The sequence below is a fragment of the Dipodomys ordii genome, unplaced genomic scaffold, assembly GCF_000151885.1.
Source record: "Dipodomys ordii isolate 6190 unplaced genomic scaffold, Dord_2.0 Scaffold93, whole genome shotgun sequence".
NCBI classification, from domain to species: Eukaryota; Metazoa; Chordata; class Mammalia; order Rodentia; family Heteromyidae; genus Dipodomys; species Dipodomys ordii.
In genome coordinates this window covers 3,748,441-3,766,007 of record NW_012267309.1, presented here as the reverse complement: position 1 = coordinate 3,766,007, position 17,567 = coordinate 3,748,441, and the positions used below count along the sequence as shown (strand labels likewise).

At 37.9% G+C, this 17,567-nt stretch overlaps 1 protein-coding gene across 1 annotated transcript in view; it reads left to right on the top strand.

Annotated features, from left to right (window-relative positions):
- Window positions 1–17,567, top strand: part of Kiaa2026 (KIAA2026 ortholog) — a 100,062-nt gene that overhangs the window by 13,255 nt on the left and 69,240 nt on the right. The window contains exon 2 of the mRNA XM_013026444.1: window positions 6,662–6,862. Within this exon, the coding sequence (XP_012881898.1) occupies window positions 6,662–6,862 (201 nt within the window). The remainder of the gene's footprint in view (window positions 1–6,661; window positions 6,863–17,567) is intronic.

Below are 17,567 nucleotides of genomic sequence, written 5' to 3'. Positions count from 1 at the left end.
TCTGCCTGCACTGAGAATTTGGTTTTTGTAGTGAAGAATATGTAGTTTAGCTAAGCAGTATTAACTCACTAAAAATGCTTTTTAAACTTATCAAGTTTGGTAAGGCAAATACTATTTCCATATAAATAAAAATTATCTCTTTACCCTAGTATCTTCCTTAAATTAAAAAAAAGAAACATTTTTTTCTTGCTTAGCCTTGCCCTTACTTGGATCTTACTTAATTTTATCTGGAAAATTAAACCATTTAGATCATTGAGTACTTAAATCTTTTCTCTTTCAGTGTCTATTGGCTGTTCTTAACTTACTCTATAACTCATCTTTTGACTCTTACCATCTTTTGCTGGTTTTTTTCCTAATAGCTATAGATAATCCTAAAATTATGCCCTGAGATTTTATATTCCTATATTTGCTTTTCTAGAGATAATCATTTATTTTTATGGCTTTATTTCTCACTATGAGTCCCTAACCAATATTTTAAGCTCTCCTTTTTTAGAAAAAAAAATCATATTTCTGTCCATAGAACTTTTCTAGTTGTCTGTGTAACTATTATCTCAAAATGTTAACAATTAAGTATTTTCTAACCTAAATCTCTTCCCCCATGTTCCTATTTTTCTTTTCAACTTTCTGCCAGGGCAGCAAAGCACTAAGCCATTGGCTGACATAGTAATTAACTTTCAGAACCTGATTCTGGTCAGTATATTGTTGGCCCTGAGCTCAGACTTTCCAAGTCATGTGATGTTCACAGCCTCCCTTCTCTCCCAGGGAGGTAAATGCTTGGCAGGGCCTGAAAACACTTAAGTCCCACCTCCAGGAACTGAATCCCTGCATGTGTTTGCTGTCAGGTGAGTCTGAGGGCCCAGAGCCCAGGCCTTCTGATTCATGTGATTTCTTTGTTTTATTTTTTTGGTCGGTCGTGGGGCTTGAACTCTGGGCCTGGGCGCTGTCCCTGAGCTCTTCAGCTCAAGGCTAGCACTCTACAACTTGAGCCACAGTGCCACTTCCAGTTTGCTGAGTGGTCTGTTGGAGATCAGAGTCTCACAGCCTTTCCTGCCCAGGCTGGCTTTGAACCGCAATCCTCATATCTCAGCCTCCTGAGTAACTAGGATTACAGGCATGAGCCACTGGTGCCCAGCTGATTCATGTGATTTCTATAGCCTTCTATCCCCCACCCTATGGGAAGTGAACTGCTGGTCTGGATTTGAAAGCACTAAGGCCTTATTCTGGGAACTGTATCCCATCACATGTTTATTGCTAGGCCCAGAACCCAAGCCTCTGGAATCACCTGAGTTCCATAGTCTTCCTACCACCCACAACAAGGTTAACTTCTGGGCAGGGTCTGAAGCATTATGTCCCACCTCTGGGAATTACATGCACTATATGTTTGCTGCCACTTGGGTCTGAGTGTCTGGAGTTCAGATCTCTGAATCACATGATTTCTAATCCCATGTACATGGAGATGAACCTTTGGACAGTATCTAAAAATACTTGAGGCCTACTTTCAGGAACTTTATCTCAGCATGTTTCCTGTCAAGGGATCTAACGACTATGAGCCCAGGCCTATGTACTCACATTATTTCCACAGCCCTTCCTCCTCACAGGTATATGAACTGCAGAGTGGGTCTGAAAGCACTGAGACCCATTTATTGGAACTGAACCCTGAGCTGTGTTTGCTGTGAGGTAGGTCTGAGGGCTCCAAGTCAGGACCTTCTGAATCAGGAGACCTCCACAGCTTCTTCCTCCACAAAGATAAAAACTTTTAGATGGAATCTATAAGTATGACACCTACAGACAGAATACCTAATTCCTTCATTTCTCCCCCAGTCAATACAGAATTCAGGATTCTCTGTTTCCCCTACTCTGACCCATTTGGAAATCACCCCTAGGTTAGATGCTTGTTGCCCATAGTGACACAAACTCAGGATATTGTGGTAATAAGTAAGGACTTGCACGCAGCCATCATGGGCTCTTAGTACACAAAGAAGGGAAACTTCTCCAGTAAAACTACCTCAGAAGTGGACAACTGACCCTTTTATAAGAGGTATTGGCTAATTTTCCTTAATCTATGCAATACTGGCATTCCAGTCCTATACCCTGAGCAGATGGGCTAATGCTTGGCTACTGAGCTAGAACCCCAGTCCAGTGGGGAGAAATAGGACATCAGTCTGGCCACTATACTTTCCTGTGTGAACACAGAACTGAAAGACAACAGGTGATTAAAACTAACAACCAGTGATTTGGCCTCAATCACATGAGCAAATCCCAGTGCATTAAAAAAGAAGAAATATGAACAAAGCAACATGACCCCTCCCAAACTCACCAGCCCCACAGTAACAAACAGTAATAGTGAAGTTGATGAAATCTTAAAGAATTAAAAAGGATTATAAGAATGATTAGTGAAATGAAAAGGGGCACCAGTAAAAGCCTGAAGAAAACTTAATTCAAAGAAAACTCAAAACTCAAAATTAGAATTCTGAAAATGAAAAGCTGAATAAGTGAGATAAAATAAGTTACTAAAGGGCTGGGAAGGTGGCTCAGTGGTAGAGCGCTTGCCTTGTATGCATGAGGCCCTGGGTTCGATTCCTCAGCACCACATAAGCAGAAAAAAAGCTAGAAGTGGCGCTGTGGCTCAAGTGGTAGAGCGCTAGCCTTGAGCTGAAGAGCTGAGGGACAGCGCCCAGGCTCAAAGTTCAGGCCCATTACTGGACCCAAAAAAAATTTAAAAAGTTACTAAAAAGTCTCTCCAGTACACTGGATCAAATTGAAGACAAAGATTTGTCAAAATATGCAGATTAAGATAAAAAAACTAAAGTATAAATAACATAAAAGACCCTCTAGGATACCATTAAAAGATCAAGCCTACAAATTATGGACATACAAGAAATCATACAAGTTAAATGTATCAAAAAGATACTCTATAAAATAGTAGCAGAGAATTTTCCAGATCTTGAAAGAAATTGTCATCGGTAGGAGAGTTTTTGGACTTCAGACAGGCAACAGAACTCCTACATACTAGAGAAAGAATATGAGAATTGAAAAAGCAGTGTCGAGACCACTTATAAAGGCAAACCCATCAGAATAACAGCACATTTCTTACCTTTAAGAGCAAGGAGGATATAGATTGGTGTACTTCAAGTCCTGAAACAAAATAACTGCCAACCTAGATAACTATATGCAGCAAAGCTGCCCTTATACTTGGAGGAATACAAATTTATAATAAACAACAGAAGCAATTTATAGCCCCTCTAAATTAGTGCTGCAAATGGGGGTGTCCTACACACACATAGAAAAGGAAAAGTCAGCCAGGAAAATATGGAAGAAAATAAATCTCACTAGACAAGAGATAAGCAAATAGTGAGGAAGAGTAAAACAGTGCAAAAGGGATAAAATGGCAGTAATACTATATAATTTTCAATAACTAAATGTTTATGACTTCATATCTCCAATCAAAAGATAGACTGGCAAGGGGCTGGGAAGGTGGCTCAGTGGTAGAGCGCTTGCCTTGCATGCATGAGGTCCTGGGTTCGACTCCTCAGCACCACATAAGTAGAAAAAAAAAGCTGGAAGTGGCGCTGTGGCTCAAGTGGTAGAGTGTTAGCCTTGAGCTGAAGAGCTGAGGGACAGCGCCCAGGCCCAGCGATCAGGCGCTAAGACTGGACGCAAAAAAAAAACAAAAAAAAAAAAAAAAAAAAGATACACTGGCAGACCCAACTATTTATTGACTATAAGAAGTGTACCTCACTGACAAAGATAAATGTAGGCTCAGAGTGAAAGGATGTAAAAAGATTTTCCAAGTACATGGAGTCTAAAAACAAACAGGATGAGTTTTTCTAGCTAACAAAGGAGACTCAAACCAAAATTAGAATACACTAAGATCATTCATAGAATATACCATATAACAAATACACTTAAGATAATTTAATAGAGGACCAGTGTCAATTCACATATTATAAAGATTAATAGTAGCTAAATTTATTGTTAATACTTGGTTTAATATTTTTAAGTAAAATTGGACATTTGAATTCTGAAATTAGTAATATATTAATACAGACACTTTTCATGTTTTCTTTAAAAAAAAAGTAGAAAAGATAAAACCAATGAGTCAACCATAATTGTTGAACCTTTGCTTAACCTCTGTGTATGCTTGCCAATATTATTTTAAGACTATTGTCAGATCAATTTCATGAAATAACTTTCTCATCATAGGCAAAAAATAAAACTTGAGTTCTACATGGAAATAGTTATTTTAGTCTTTATGATCATTTGAGTATTCAACAATTTATGTGGAGTTGAAGTGAGATTTACTTTTTTGTTATTGTTCTGGTTCTGGGTGTCAACTTAGGATTTGGATACTGTCCCTGAGCTTTTTTGCTCAAGGTTAGCACTCTACCACTAGAGCCACAGCTCCATTTCTGGTTTTTGTGGTGCTAAATTGGAGATAAGAGTTTCACCTACTTTTCCTGCCCAACCTGTGTTCCAGCCTTGATCCTCATATCTCAGCCTCCCGAGTAGGATTACAGCCATGGGCCACCGATGGCCAGCTAAGATTTTTTGTTGTTGGTCATGGGGTTTGAACTCTGGGTCTGGGCACTGTCCCTGAACTCTTCAGTACAAGATGAGCACTCTACCACTTGAGCCACAATGCCACTTCTGGTTTTCTGGTGGTTAAGAGTGATAAGAGACGGACTTTCCTGCTTGTGCTGGCTTTGAACTGTGACTCAGATATCAGCCACCTGAATAGTTAGGATTATAGGCGTGAGTGAGCCACCAGTACCCAGCCTTAAGATTTACTTTTTAATCTTATTATATTTTCTTTGATGAATGAAAATAAGGTAGAAATATTATTCAAGAATCTTTTACTATGGACAAAATAGATTATTGGAATTTTTAAACTTTAGTTATGTATGTAAATTTAAAATAGAAAGTAGGCAGGGCACTGATGGCTTACACTTGTGAGCCTACTAGCTTTTCAGGAGGCATAGGCCTGGGAGGATTGAAGTTCAAAGCTAGCCCTAGTAGAAAAATTTATGAGACTATCTCTAACCAGGAAAAAAAAAAAAGCTGGCTTGCCAGGTACCAGTGGCTTATATTGATAATTCTTGCTACTGAGGAGGCTGAAATCTAATGACTGAGGTTTGAAGCCATGAGATTGTACTTTCTGGTTAACCACCAAAAAGCTGAAAATGGAGCTGTGCCTCACGTGGTAGAGCACTAGCATTAAACAAAAAAGTTCAGAGATAGTAGCCCCGCCCTTAGTTTGAGTCCAGGATAGACACACACGCGCGCGCACACACACACACACACACACACGCACTCTCTCTCTTTCTCTCTCTCTCTCTCTCAAAGCTGGGCTGGAGGTATGGCTCTAATGGAAGAATACCAGCTTGCGCAAACTAGCCTAGCTAGCAAGCTCCCAAGTTTAAGTCCTGATACCAGAAAAGAAAAAAAAGTGAAGCAGCTTGCCTTGTACCCTTCTAAGTACTTTTTGTGTGTGTGCACGCATACTCTGTAGTTTAGGGAACTGAAAATACAGTCCATAAGGAAACAAAGTCCCTGTCTTTCTTGAGCTTTCATTCTGGTGGAAAGATGAATAGTTACCAAATAGATACTTGTACAATGCAATGTAATGATCAGCAACATGAAAACAAAACAAAAAAAAGTGGTATAAGAGCAGTATAATAGAGGATACTTTTAAGCATCATGGTCAGAGAAATACCCTCAGTTTTGGTACCCTCAAGCACTTGAGACCTGAATTAAATAATTGACCTAGCTATGTAATTGTCTGGGAAGAAGAGCATTCTATAGGAGAGAAAGGAAGTGCAAGTAGCCTGGGAAGCAAATTACATTATTGTGACAATAAAAAGGAACATAAAGAGTGAAGGTGAAGATTAAGAGTCTGGTAGAGGTTAAATCACACCAGGTCTTGTATGTCCTAAGTTCTTTAGATTGTAATCTTTTAGAGGAAGAAAACAAGGTAATAACAGAAACTGAATAGCTTTTTAGAAATATTTCATAGGTTGTTGAATAGGGAGATGGCAGTAGAAGCAGAGAGACCTATCATGAAGTATAAATACATTTAATGATTTCAGATTCATGGATAATTAGGTATGCTGCCATGATTCTAGTTTTTATTTAAGCATTAGATTACTATCCAGAATAGCAATAAAAACATAAATCAGTTGTGAAATTGCAGAGGAAATATAGTCTTAGATTCTTTTTACTGTTTATTCAGATTTATTTTTTGGATTGCAACCTGAAGTTACATATTGAAATACCGCATTTGTTTATGACTTTCCTAAAGTGCTTTGTGTATCAGATTTTCTTTCCCAAATTGTTTCTGTGCTATGACACATTTTCTCATACCAATTGTAGATGTAGACTAAACTATTACAAAAACAAACTTATCCACTAAATAATTAGTGCTTTGATCCTTAATCTTAATGTTTCAATTTTTTTAATGTAGAAGAAAGACTGTCAGACTGATCTATCCTTCCTATTGCATAAAAAGCTTAGAAATTGTATGGGGAGGATAAAATGGTATCATGTCTAAATAAGGTTTAACTTTTTATACAATTAACAAAGGGAATTCTTAAAATGCTGGTGAAGGGGATTTATTGCTTATACAGAAGATTTGACCTTGTGAATTGACTTATTCTTCTTCAAGGCACTTGAGAGAAAAGACAACGATAGCAGTTACATCTAGAGGCTATTATGGATTGGAGGATGAGAAGGGAACTGCATGTACTTCAACAAGGCGTCGGTCAACACCTCGAAGTTTGGCAGGCTTGACCAGTGGAGTTTTTGAGTCTATAATGGTTCAAGTTTTGAGACAGGAAGAACAGCTGAGAGCAAAAGAAGAAAAAAGGTAATGCCAAAAAAAATTAAGTTTTGTGATGTTCAGATTTTCAGGAATTAGCTTTTCAAAGAATGGCTATATAACTTTTATGTGCCCAAATCAATTTTTGGGCCTATTTTAGTAGTATTCCAAAATGCAGTGAAAATGAGTTGATAATAAAATATCACAATGACATTTGTTTAAGAATACAGTTAAATTTTAAAACAAAAATTTTATTTTATTTTTTTGTCAGTCATGGGGCTTGAACTCAGGACTTGGGCTCTGTCCCTGAACTTCTTTTTTTTGGGGGGGGGTCTGGTCGTGGGGCCTGAACTCTGGGCCTGGGCACTGTCCCTCAGGTCTTCAGCTCAAGGCTAGCGCTCTACCACTTGAGCCACAGCACCACTTCTGGCTTTTTTCTTTTTGCTTATGTGGTGCTGAGGAATCGAACCCAGGGCCTCAGGCATGCAAGGCAAGCGCTCTACCACTGAGCCACCTTCCCAGCCCTGAGCTTCTTTTGTTTAAGGCTAACACTCTACCACTTTGAGCCATAGCACCACTTCCAGTTTTCTGGTGCTTAAGTAGAGATAAGAGTCTCACAGACTTTCCTGCTTGGGCTGGCTTTGAACTGCAATACTAAAATCTCAGCCTCCTGAGTAGCTAGGATTACAGGTGTGAGCCACTGCATCTAACTAAAGCAATTTTTTTTTTTTGCCAGTATTGGAGCTTGAACTCAATGCCACATGCTCTTGTTCAGCGTTTTTGCTCACAGCTGGTAGTCTACCACCTGAGCGACACCTTTCAGCTTTTTGCTGGTTAATTGGAGATAAGAATCTTTTGGATTTATCTGCCAAAACTAGCTTCAAACTGCAATTCTCATATCTCAGCTTCCTTAAGATTATAGGTATGAGCCATCTGTACCTAGCAAAACAAATTATGTTGGAGTTATAAAAATAATTTTTATAAAAGTTTCCAGGATAGTTCCTAGGTTCTAGAAATACTCTCAAGACAATTTTAAATTTGAGGAATTTTACATAGACTTCCAGTTTTAGAATAGAATAGCAGAGCTTTAAAATTAGGACACACTACAGAGATTTTGTAGTTCAAGAATTACATATAAATTCATTTTTGCTAGTTTCTCCATTGATAATAATTTCCTGAGAAAATGATTGTTCTTAACTCAACAGGTAAGAACTTAATTAGTGGTCCTTCTCGAATTTGGTAGCATGAAGTGATGACAGTTCTATAACATTTAGTTACAACAAAAGGAAGTTAGGGCTCAGAGAGATAAAAAAAATTCAGAGTTCTATACTTGATTGGTGATTTTTATTTGAAACTATATCTCAGAGTATGTTGGGAGTGACAGTTGGTATAGTAGGAATATTCTGATGTTAGTAAAAAGCAATTTATGATATTTTGCTGCTCTTATAATAATTTCCTTTGATTTATAGGGTTAAAACTCAGCTTTGGGTTTTCCTATTGTCATACTGTCATGCAGTGATTAATTTGGGAGCCCAAATTAATTGATTAATTTATGCTCAGCTCCATAAAGTTTTTCTGCTTTAAGAAGTGGGAGCTTATAGAGAGGGATAAAAATTAACCTGGCAGTATTGTATAATACATTGGATTAGGGAGAACTGAAAAACTGGAAAGCTAATAGGAAGATGACTATAGTAATCTAGACTTTCACTGTAAGTCACTAAAAATAGATAGAAATTATATTGTTCTAGGAGCAGTTATTAGGATATAGTACCTTCCTTGAAACAGAGCAAAGGAAGAGACAAATGTGTGTTGCAAAGACTATGAATAGTAACAAGACAGTAACAATAATAATTAACAAGAAGAACATTTTTAAAATGGTTAACATTGGGCTGGGAAGATGGCTCAGTGGTAGAGCGCTTGCCTTGCATGCCTGAGGCCCTGGGTTCGATTCCTCAGCACCACATAAGCAAAATGAAAAAAGCCGGAAGTGGCGCTGTGGCTCAAGTGGTAGAGCGCTAGCCTTGGGCTAAAGAGCTGAGGGACAGTGCCCAGGCCCAGAGTTCAGACCCCACGACCGGACCCCCCCAAAAAATCTTGAAAATGGTTAACATTTATGGAAAATTATTCAATGATTAACATTAGCTCTCAATGCCTTAAATGTAGTCAACATTTATCCTAAGTCACAGAGAAATTAAGTATTTTATCTAAAGTCAAGTAGTATTTAAATGGTAAAATTGATTAGAACCTGAGCAGTCTGGCTTTAAAGCTTGTTCTACTAATCTGTATTCCATTTTTTGACTTGTAAAATGGTGAAAACCTCAAAGACACTGAAAGGGTTGAAAATGTGAGTCCTAGGTAGGATAAGAGCAGTGAACCGATTCTGCATTATGATTTGAAAAATACAAGTAGAAGCCAGGTACAGCGGCTCATGCCTATAATCCCAGCTGTTCAAAAGGTGAAGATTAGGAGGATTTCAGTTTGAGGCTAACCAGGTAAAAAGTCACACGACCCCTTCTCAATGAATAACTGGGTTGGTGGTATATACCTATCATTCTGGTTACATGGGATGCTAAGATTGGCCAACCCATTCAAAAAAAGTTGATGAAACTCCATCTCAATGGAGAATTTGAATGTGTTGATAAGCCTATCATCCCAGCTATTCAGGAAACATGAAGTAGGATGATCTTGATCTAGATGCAGGCCCAAGCAAAAAGTGAGACTTTACCTTAAAAATAACCAGTACAGAGAAAGGGCTAAAGGCATACATGGGTCACACTTAGCTAGCAAGTATGAGGTCCTGAGTTCAGACCCTTTACTGTCCTTCCAAAAAAGAATCCAAGTAGGAAAGGCTAGTAGGAAACTAGAAAAATGTCAAAATCTTCTTTGTTCAATCTTATGTTGTGTGTGTGTGTGTGTGTGTGTGTGTGTGTGTGTGTTTGCGCACGTGTGCACATTAACATTGTATAAACAGGTGAATATGCCATGAGAGAAAGGTCTTAGCAGTTATGATTGCTTAATGGGTCATATGAATTAAGCTATCTTCTGGGGTATAGAGTTTCTTTTTTTGTTGTTTTTGTTGATTCTGGGGTTTGAGCTTGGGTCTTGTGCTTTTTAAGTGTGTGCTCTATCACTTGAGCCACATGCTCAGCCCTTTTTTGCTTTAGTTATTTTTCAAGTAGGGTCTTGTGTTTTTGCTCTATCTTATTTCACTCTACTATCCTTCTACCTGTGGGCTCTCACATAGCTGGTATTACAGGTGCACACTGCCATACCCTGCTTATTAATAGAAATGGGGGTGTCTGGCTAACATTTCCCCAGAGCTGTCCACACACTGTGATCCTCCCTAATTTTCCTTCCTGAGTAGGTGGGATTACAATTCTGAGCCACTGAGCCCAGACAACTTTTTCTTTTTAAATTACAGTATATTTTTTTACATAAAAGATAAATTAAAATTATATACTTTGTACCCACAATGCAGCAAATTTGGAGGGGGGCAGTACTTGGTTGAGCTGAGGCACTTGTGTTTGCTAGTCAGGTTTGGTCATTTCTGAGTTAGAATCTTGTATTTATGCCCAAGCCAGTCTATGCCATGATTCTCCTCTTTACATTTCCTGAATAGGTGGGATAATAGGTGTGTGCTACCACACCCAGCTTTGTATTATTGAGATCAAGTCTCAAGAACTTTCTGCCCTGACTGTCCTTAAACTGTGATCTTCTTGATCTCTGCCTCCAGAAGTAGCTAGAATTATAACTGGAATTAATCACTGCATCTGTCAAATTTTGGGGGGAAAAATGTAGAGCCACAGCAGCAAGATGAGAGTGATATCACCGAACATTCTTCTTCATAGACATCCCTAATAAAACAGATATATTCTCACACCTAATTTATTGGTGGTAAAGTAATCTTGACTTCATCTTCCAAGCCACAGGTAACTATGGACAGTGCGGATCCACAAAATGTTGGCATGGAAGGTTTGGTGCAGAGCACCAGACATGTAGATTCCACCAAAGGACCAATACAGCATGGCTGATGCACCGACGGTAACAAAGCAGAGAGACCTAAATACAAACTTCTACCCAGAGGATAGAACCCTCAAATTGGACTGGGTATTGCCACTAGCCGCAACACATCTGGGAGATTATGGAGGAGAGCACCTTACCTGTTGGATAGGAAGCACAACATGGCAGCTTATGTCTCAGGAAAGGATTACCATCCCTTGCAGTCTGCAACAACAGACTGAGTTTTCTGGGATTTGGCAAAAGGAGGCAACTACAAGTTTAGTGGGAACTATGTAGGTAGGAGTGGCAGATTGAGGAACTAGACCCAAGAAGCCATCTCTGAAACTCCTTGAAACTCTTTGAACTTCTAAGTCCTTCCCCAACTATACTGGAAAATGAACCCAAATAGATAGCAGCCTCCTGTTATTCACTAATTTGAAGGAGTTGGAAACTATTTTTTAATTTTAATTTTTAAAATTGTTATTTTAAAAGTTATACACAGAGGAGTTACAGTTACATAAATCAGGTAGTAAGTACATTTCTTTTTGGACAATATCATTCCTTCCCTTACTCTGTTTTTCCCTCTCAACCCTACCCTTTTGTGATTTTTCAAATTATTAATATCAATTTATATTGACTGTATGATTAATTTGTGCAATTTAATCACACTTGTCATATTTTCATATATATATATATAGAGAGAGAGAGAGAGAGAGAGTGCTTTAATTGATTCCACCCTTCCTATTACTCTGTTTTGTCTCTTTACTTATCCTTCTCCCTCTGTCCCTTTTACCCTTTCCATAATAGCTCATCATTTATGTCTTCTACTTTTTTTCCCTTCTATATATGAGAAAAAAACGTACAATAATTGTCTTTCTGTGTCAAGTTACTTTGGTTAACATAATGAGTTTCACCTAATTCTATTCATTTTCATGTAGATGATTCAGTTTTATTCCTTGTTTTGTTTTCTTTTCCGTATGCAGCCCAGATTACCTCCAACTCACTGTGTAGCCCGGGCTGGCCTCTCAATCCTTCTGCTGCCCCCTCTCCATTTCTGGGATTATAGACATGAACCACTAAACCTCTTTTTTATGGCTGAATAAATTTCCATTTTATATATACACTATACACACTATTCATTTATCTACTAGCAGTACATAGGCCGATTTCATAGCCTGGCTGTTATGACTATAGTGTCAAAATATACATGAGTAGCTGGGTCCCTGTGGCTCGATCCTAGCTACTTGGAAGGCCAAGATCTGAATCATGGTTTGAAGCTAGTCTGGGTAGGAAAGCCTGTGAGATTCTTATCTCAAATTAAGCACCGGAAAAACTTAAAGTAGAAGTGTGGCTCAAGTGGTAGAGCACTAGCCTTGAGCAAAAGAAGCTCAGGGACAGCACCCAGGCCATGACTTCAAGCCCCAGGATTGATACCAGTGAGTATATACATATACACATACATGAATATTCATGCATATCTTACATTGTGGTGTACTATTTTTAATTTTGTAAGGAGTCTCCATATTTTCCATAATAACTACTAGTTTACATTCCCACCCATAGCACGTAAGGGTTCTTTTTCTTTGCATCTTCCTCAACATTTTTTATTTGTTTGTATAAAATAGCCATTCTGATTGGGATTAGATTGAATCTCAATGTAATTTTGATTGGCATTTCCCTGGTAGCAATAGTCTGGGCTTTTTTTTTTCATATATTTGTACATCACTTGTATTTCTTCTGTTTAAATCTGCTGTTCAAATCATTTGCCTGTTGTTGGTTAGATTATTATTCTTTTGGTGGTAAGTTGAATGGTTAATTGGAGATAAGAATATCTCAGGGACTTTTCTGCCTGGGCTGGCATCAAACCTCAATCCTCAGATTTCAGCTTCCTGAGTAGGTAGGATTACAGGTATGAGCCACTCACTAGTGCCCGGGCTTGTTTTGTATATGCTCTTGGAATTTATCATCTCTCAAATGAATACTTAGAAAAGTCTTTCCTCTACTTGGATAGGACATCTCTTCACTATTTTTTTTTTTTGGGTCAGTCCTGGGTCTTGAACTCAGAGACTAGGCACTGTCCCTGAGCTTTCTTTTCCTTAGGGCCAGTACTCTATCATTTGAGCCACAGTGCCACTAACAGCTTTTTCTGCTTATGTTGTAATGAAGAATTGAACCCAAGACTTCATGCATGCTAGACAAGCACTCCACCACTAAGACACATTCCCAGCCCTCTCCTTACTTTTTTAAATGTTTCCAATGCTGTGCAGAAAAATCTTAATTTAATTTTTTCCAATTATTGGTTTTATTTCCTGTTGCCTGAGCTATTGGAGTTACATCTTTTTATTATAATTAGTTTTCAGTCTTAAGTTAAAGTCTTTGATCCATTTTGAACTGATTTTTGTATATGATGAGAGAGGAATCTAGTTTCAGTCTTAAGCTATGGATATCCAGTTTACAAAGCATTATTCTTTGAAGAGACTGTCTTGTTGCTAGCATATGTTTTTGGAATCTTTGTCAAGAATAATATGGCTATTGATGTAATAATGTTATAATATGGCTGTATGCTTTTTTAAGGATCTTCTGTCTGTTGGTCTACATGTCTATTATGAGACCAAGATCATGCTGCTTTTGTTACTATGGCTATTATGTATTTTGAAGTCAGATAACATGATAACCCCCAGTATTGCTCTTTTTTCCTCAGAATTGCTTTCATTATTCAGTCTTGTGCTTCCACATTCATTTTAGATTTTTTTCTAGTTCTGTGAAGAATGTAATTAGTATTTGGATAGAGGTATTGCATTGATTAGTTTTGTTTTATTTTGTCAGGGTTGTGGGGCTTGAACTCAGTGCTGGGCACTGTCCCTGAGCTCTTTTACTCAAGGCTACCACTTTGAGCCACAGCTTTACTTCCTGGTTTTTGAGTGGTTAATTGGAGATAAGAGTCTTAAGGTGACTTTTCTGCCTGGGCTGGCTTTGAACTGCAATTCTTAGATCTCAGCCTCCTGAGTAACTAGGATTACAGGAGTGAGCCACTAGCAACTGGCTTCTTTGTTTACTTTTTAATGCAAATTTTCTTTTGATGTGTCCTTATCTGGTTTTTGCCATAATACTGGCTTCATAGAATGAGTCTGGAAGCAATGCTTCCTTTTATATTTTAAAAGAATAGTAGAATTTAGCAGTGAATCCATTTTTCCCCAGTCTTTTACCAGTTTTGTTTGATTTTTGTTTTGTGTTTGTTTAGTGGCTTCATTGCCATTGCTTGTTATTGATCTATTTAGGTTTCATGAAATATTCTTTTGGATCAAATTTTATGAGCCATATGTATCTAGAAATTTGTCTATTTCTTCTGGACTTTTAAATTCATTAGTATATAACTTTTTTTGGGGGGGGGTCCGGTCGTGGGGCCTGACCTCTGGGTCTGAGCGATGTCCCTCAGCCTCTTCAGCTGAAGGCTAGTGTTCTACCACTTGAGCCACAACGCCACTTCTGGCTTTTTTCTTTTTGCTTATATGGTGCTGAGGAATCGAACCCAGGGCCTCAGGCATGCAAGGCAAGCGCTCTAACCACTGAGCAACCTTTCCAGCCCTAGTATATAACTTTTTATGAAAAGTTAATGACAAATGATTTTCAGTTGAAAAGTTACTCCCAGAAGATTTTCTGGATCTCTCCTATAAACCTCTGGATTTTTCTTTTCATCTGTAATTAATTTGAGCCTTTAATCTTTTATTTTAGTTAGTTTACTAAAGGAAATGACTTTAGCTTTCAGCTGACTTAAAAATCATATTGTTAAGGTCTTTAGTAAAAGAAAACAATATCATTCCAGGTGAACTTCAGTCCTGTAGTTGAGACTCATCTACTTTAACTTTTGACTATTTCCTGTAATAATCTCCACATTTCTAAATAAATTCTTTTTTTAACTTTTTTTTTATTATTTAAGTAGTTGTACAAAGAAGTTCCCATTCTACAAAACAGCATGTGAATACAAGGTGTCTGACAACACTGTCACCCATCGCTCCTAACCCATCCCTTCTCTCACTTTAAAAAAAAAAAATTGAGATTAGGTGATTACATAAATTCCACATATTTCACAATATTGTGGAATAGTGATATTTAAAGCCACAAACACATTTTAACCTTCACAAGGCAAATTGTCATTATCATGGTCTATATAGTTTGTGAATTCTATGAGCTTTGACAATACAAATTATTTCTTCCGCATCGGGTGATGTTTACATTTCTTTCCTTTTGCTTAGTGTATACTGTTCCTTCTTTCCCTCTCCTTCCTCCCTTCCCATTGCTGTCTTCATGTTGCTTAGTTCTTTTTCTTCTATGTCCAGTGCAGCTGATGGGTCCCTTTGTTGTAGGTTGTTCCGTTTCCCACGTATCCTGGCTTCCCTCCATTGTGCGCATATATCTACCATATATATGGTCAAGAACGTGGAGTATTTAGCAAGGATACGACAAAATGACTGGCTGTCCTTTGTTTCTCGAGTCTTGTTTACTTTGTCATATCTTCTTGGATTTTGGCTTTAGCATCCACATATCAGGGAGACCATGTGCCATTTGTCTCTTTGCTCTTGGCTTACCTCACTCAACATGATTTCTTCTAGTTCCATCCATTTCCTTGTAAATGCCATTATTTTGTCCTATCTAACAGCTGCATAATATTCCATTGTATATAGGTACCATGGTTTTTGGATCCACTCATCAGTAGTGGCATCTGGGTTGTTTCCAAATCTTGGCTATTGTAAACAGTGCTGCAATAAGTATGGAGGTACATATATGTCTTTGTATACTGGTTCCTGTTGTTCAGGGTAGGTGCCTAGGAGTGGTATGGCTAGGTCATAGGGGATGTCTATATTTAGCTTTCTGAGGTACCTCCAGACTGCTTTCCAAACTGGTTGTTATTAGTATACATTCCCACCAACAATGCAGTATGGTTCCTCCTTCTCCACATCCCCTTCAGCATTTGTTGTTGGCTGCATTTAGGATATGGGCCATTCTGACTGGGGTAAGGTGGTTTTTCAGGGCTGTTTTTATTTGCATTTCCTTTAAAGCCAGGGATGATGAACATTTCCTCATGTGTTTCTTTGCCATTTTTATCGCTTCTTCTGAGAAGTCTCTCATTAGCTCCCTTGCCCTTTTCATGATTGGTTTGTTTTGTGAGGGGTTAGTTTCTTGAGATCCCTGTATATAATGGATATTAGACCCTTGTCTAATATATTGCTGGTAAATATTTTTTCCCAATTAGTTGGTTGTCTTTCTAGCTTAGTTGCAATAGATTTCACTGTGCAGAAGCTTTTTATTTTAAGGTAGTCCCATTTGTCAAGTCTCTCTCCAACTTGTTGTGATCCTGGGACTCTGTTCAGGAAGTTCCTGCCTGTGCCTATAAGTTCAAGTGTCTCTCCTATTCTGTCCTGCAGTAGTTTCAGAGTATTAGGTTTGATGTTAAGGTCTTTAATCCATTTTGAATTGATGTTAGTGCATGGTGACAGGTTTTCTGCATGTGGCCACCCAGTTTTCCCAGCAGCAGTAGTAGTTGAAAAGAGGTTATGATTCTTCCACTGTATGTCTTTGGCTCCTTTGTCAAATATCAACTGACTATGTATGTGGCTTTATTTCTGGGTCCTCTAATCTGTTTCATTGGTCTTTGGGTCTCTTTTTGTGCCAGTACCAAGCTGTCTTTGTTATTATGGCTCTATAGTAGAGTTTGAAATCCGATATTGTGATCCCTCCTGCATTCTTTCTTTTGCCTAGAATTGCTTTGGCTATTGTGGGTCTTTTGTTGTTCCATATGAATTTTTAGACTGCATTCTCTATTTCAGTAAAGTACATCATTGGGATTTTAATGGGAATTGCATTGAATGTGTTTATCAATTTTGGCAGTATGGCCATTTTCACTATATTAATTCTGCCTATCTAGGAACATAGAAGGTCTTTCCATTTCCTGGTATCCTCTATGATTCCTTTTTTAAGGCTTTTATAGTTTTCATGAAATAGACCGTTTACATCTTTGGTTAGGTTAATTCCTAGATTTTTTTTTTAGGTGATTGTAAATGGGGTTGTTTCCTTGATTTCCCTTTCTGCTTATACATTGTTGGTACACAGAAAGGTGACTGATTTTTGTGGGTTAATTTTATATCCTGCTACTTTGCCAAAATGGTTTATTAGCTCTAAGAGTTTGGGGGATGGAGCTTTTGGGATGGTTAAGGTATAAAATCATGTCATCTACAAAAAGAGATAGTTTAACTTCTTCTTCCCCTATGTGGATCCCTTTAATGTCTTTTTCTTACCTTATTTTCTTATTTTCTTACCTTATTGCTCTGGCTAAGGATTCCAGAACTATATTGAAGAGGAGTGGAGAGAGTGGGCATCATTCCCTTGTTCCTGTTTTTAGGGGAATTGGTTGTAGTTTTTCCCCATTAAGTATAATATTGGCTGTTGGTCTGTCTTATAGGGCTTTTATTGTTTTAAGGAATGTTCCTTTTATTCCTATTTTTTCCAGAGCTTTTAACATGAATGGGTGCTGTATTTTATCAAAAGCCTTTTCCAAATCAATGGAGATAATCATGTGGTTCTCAACCTTGGATCTGTTGATGTAATGGATTATATTTATTGACTTACATATTAAACCATCCCTGCATCTCAGGGATGAACCCTACTTGGTCATAATGTATGATATTTTTTTATATGTTTCTGGATTCTGTTGGCTAGAATTTTATTGAGGAGCTTTGCATCTGTGTTCATGAAAGAG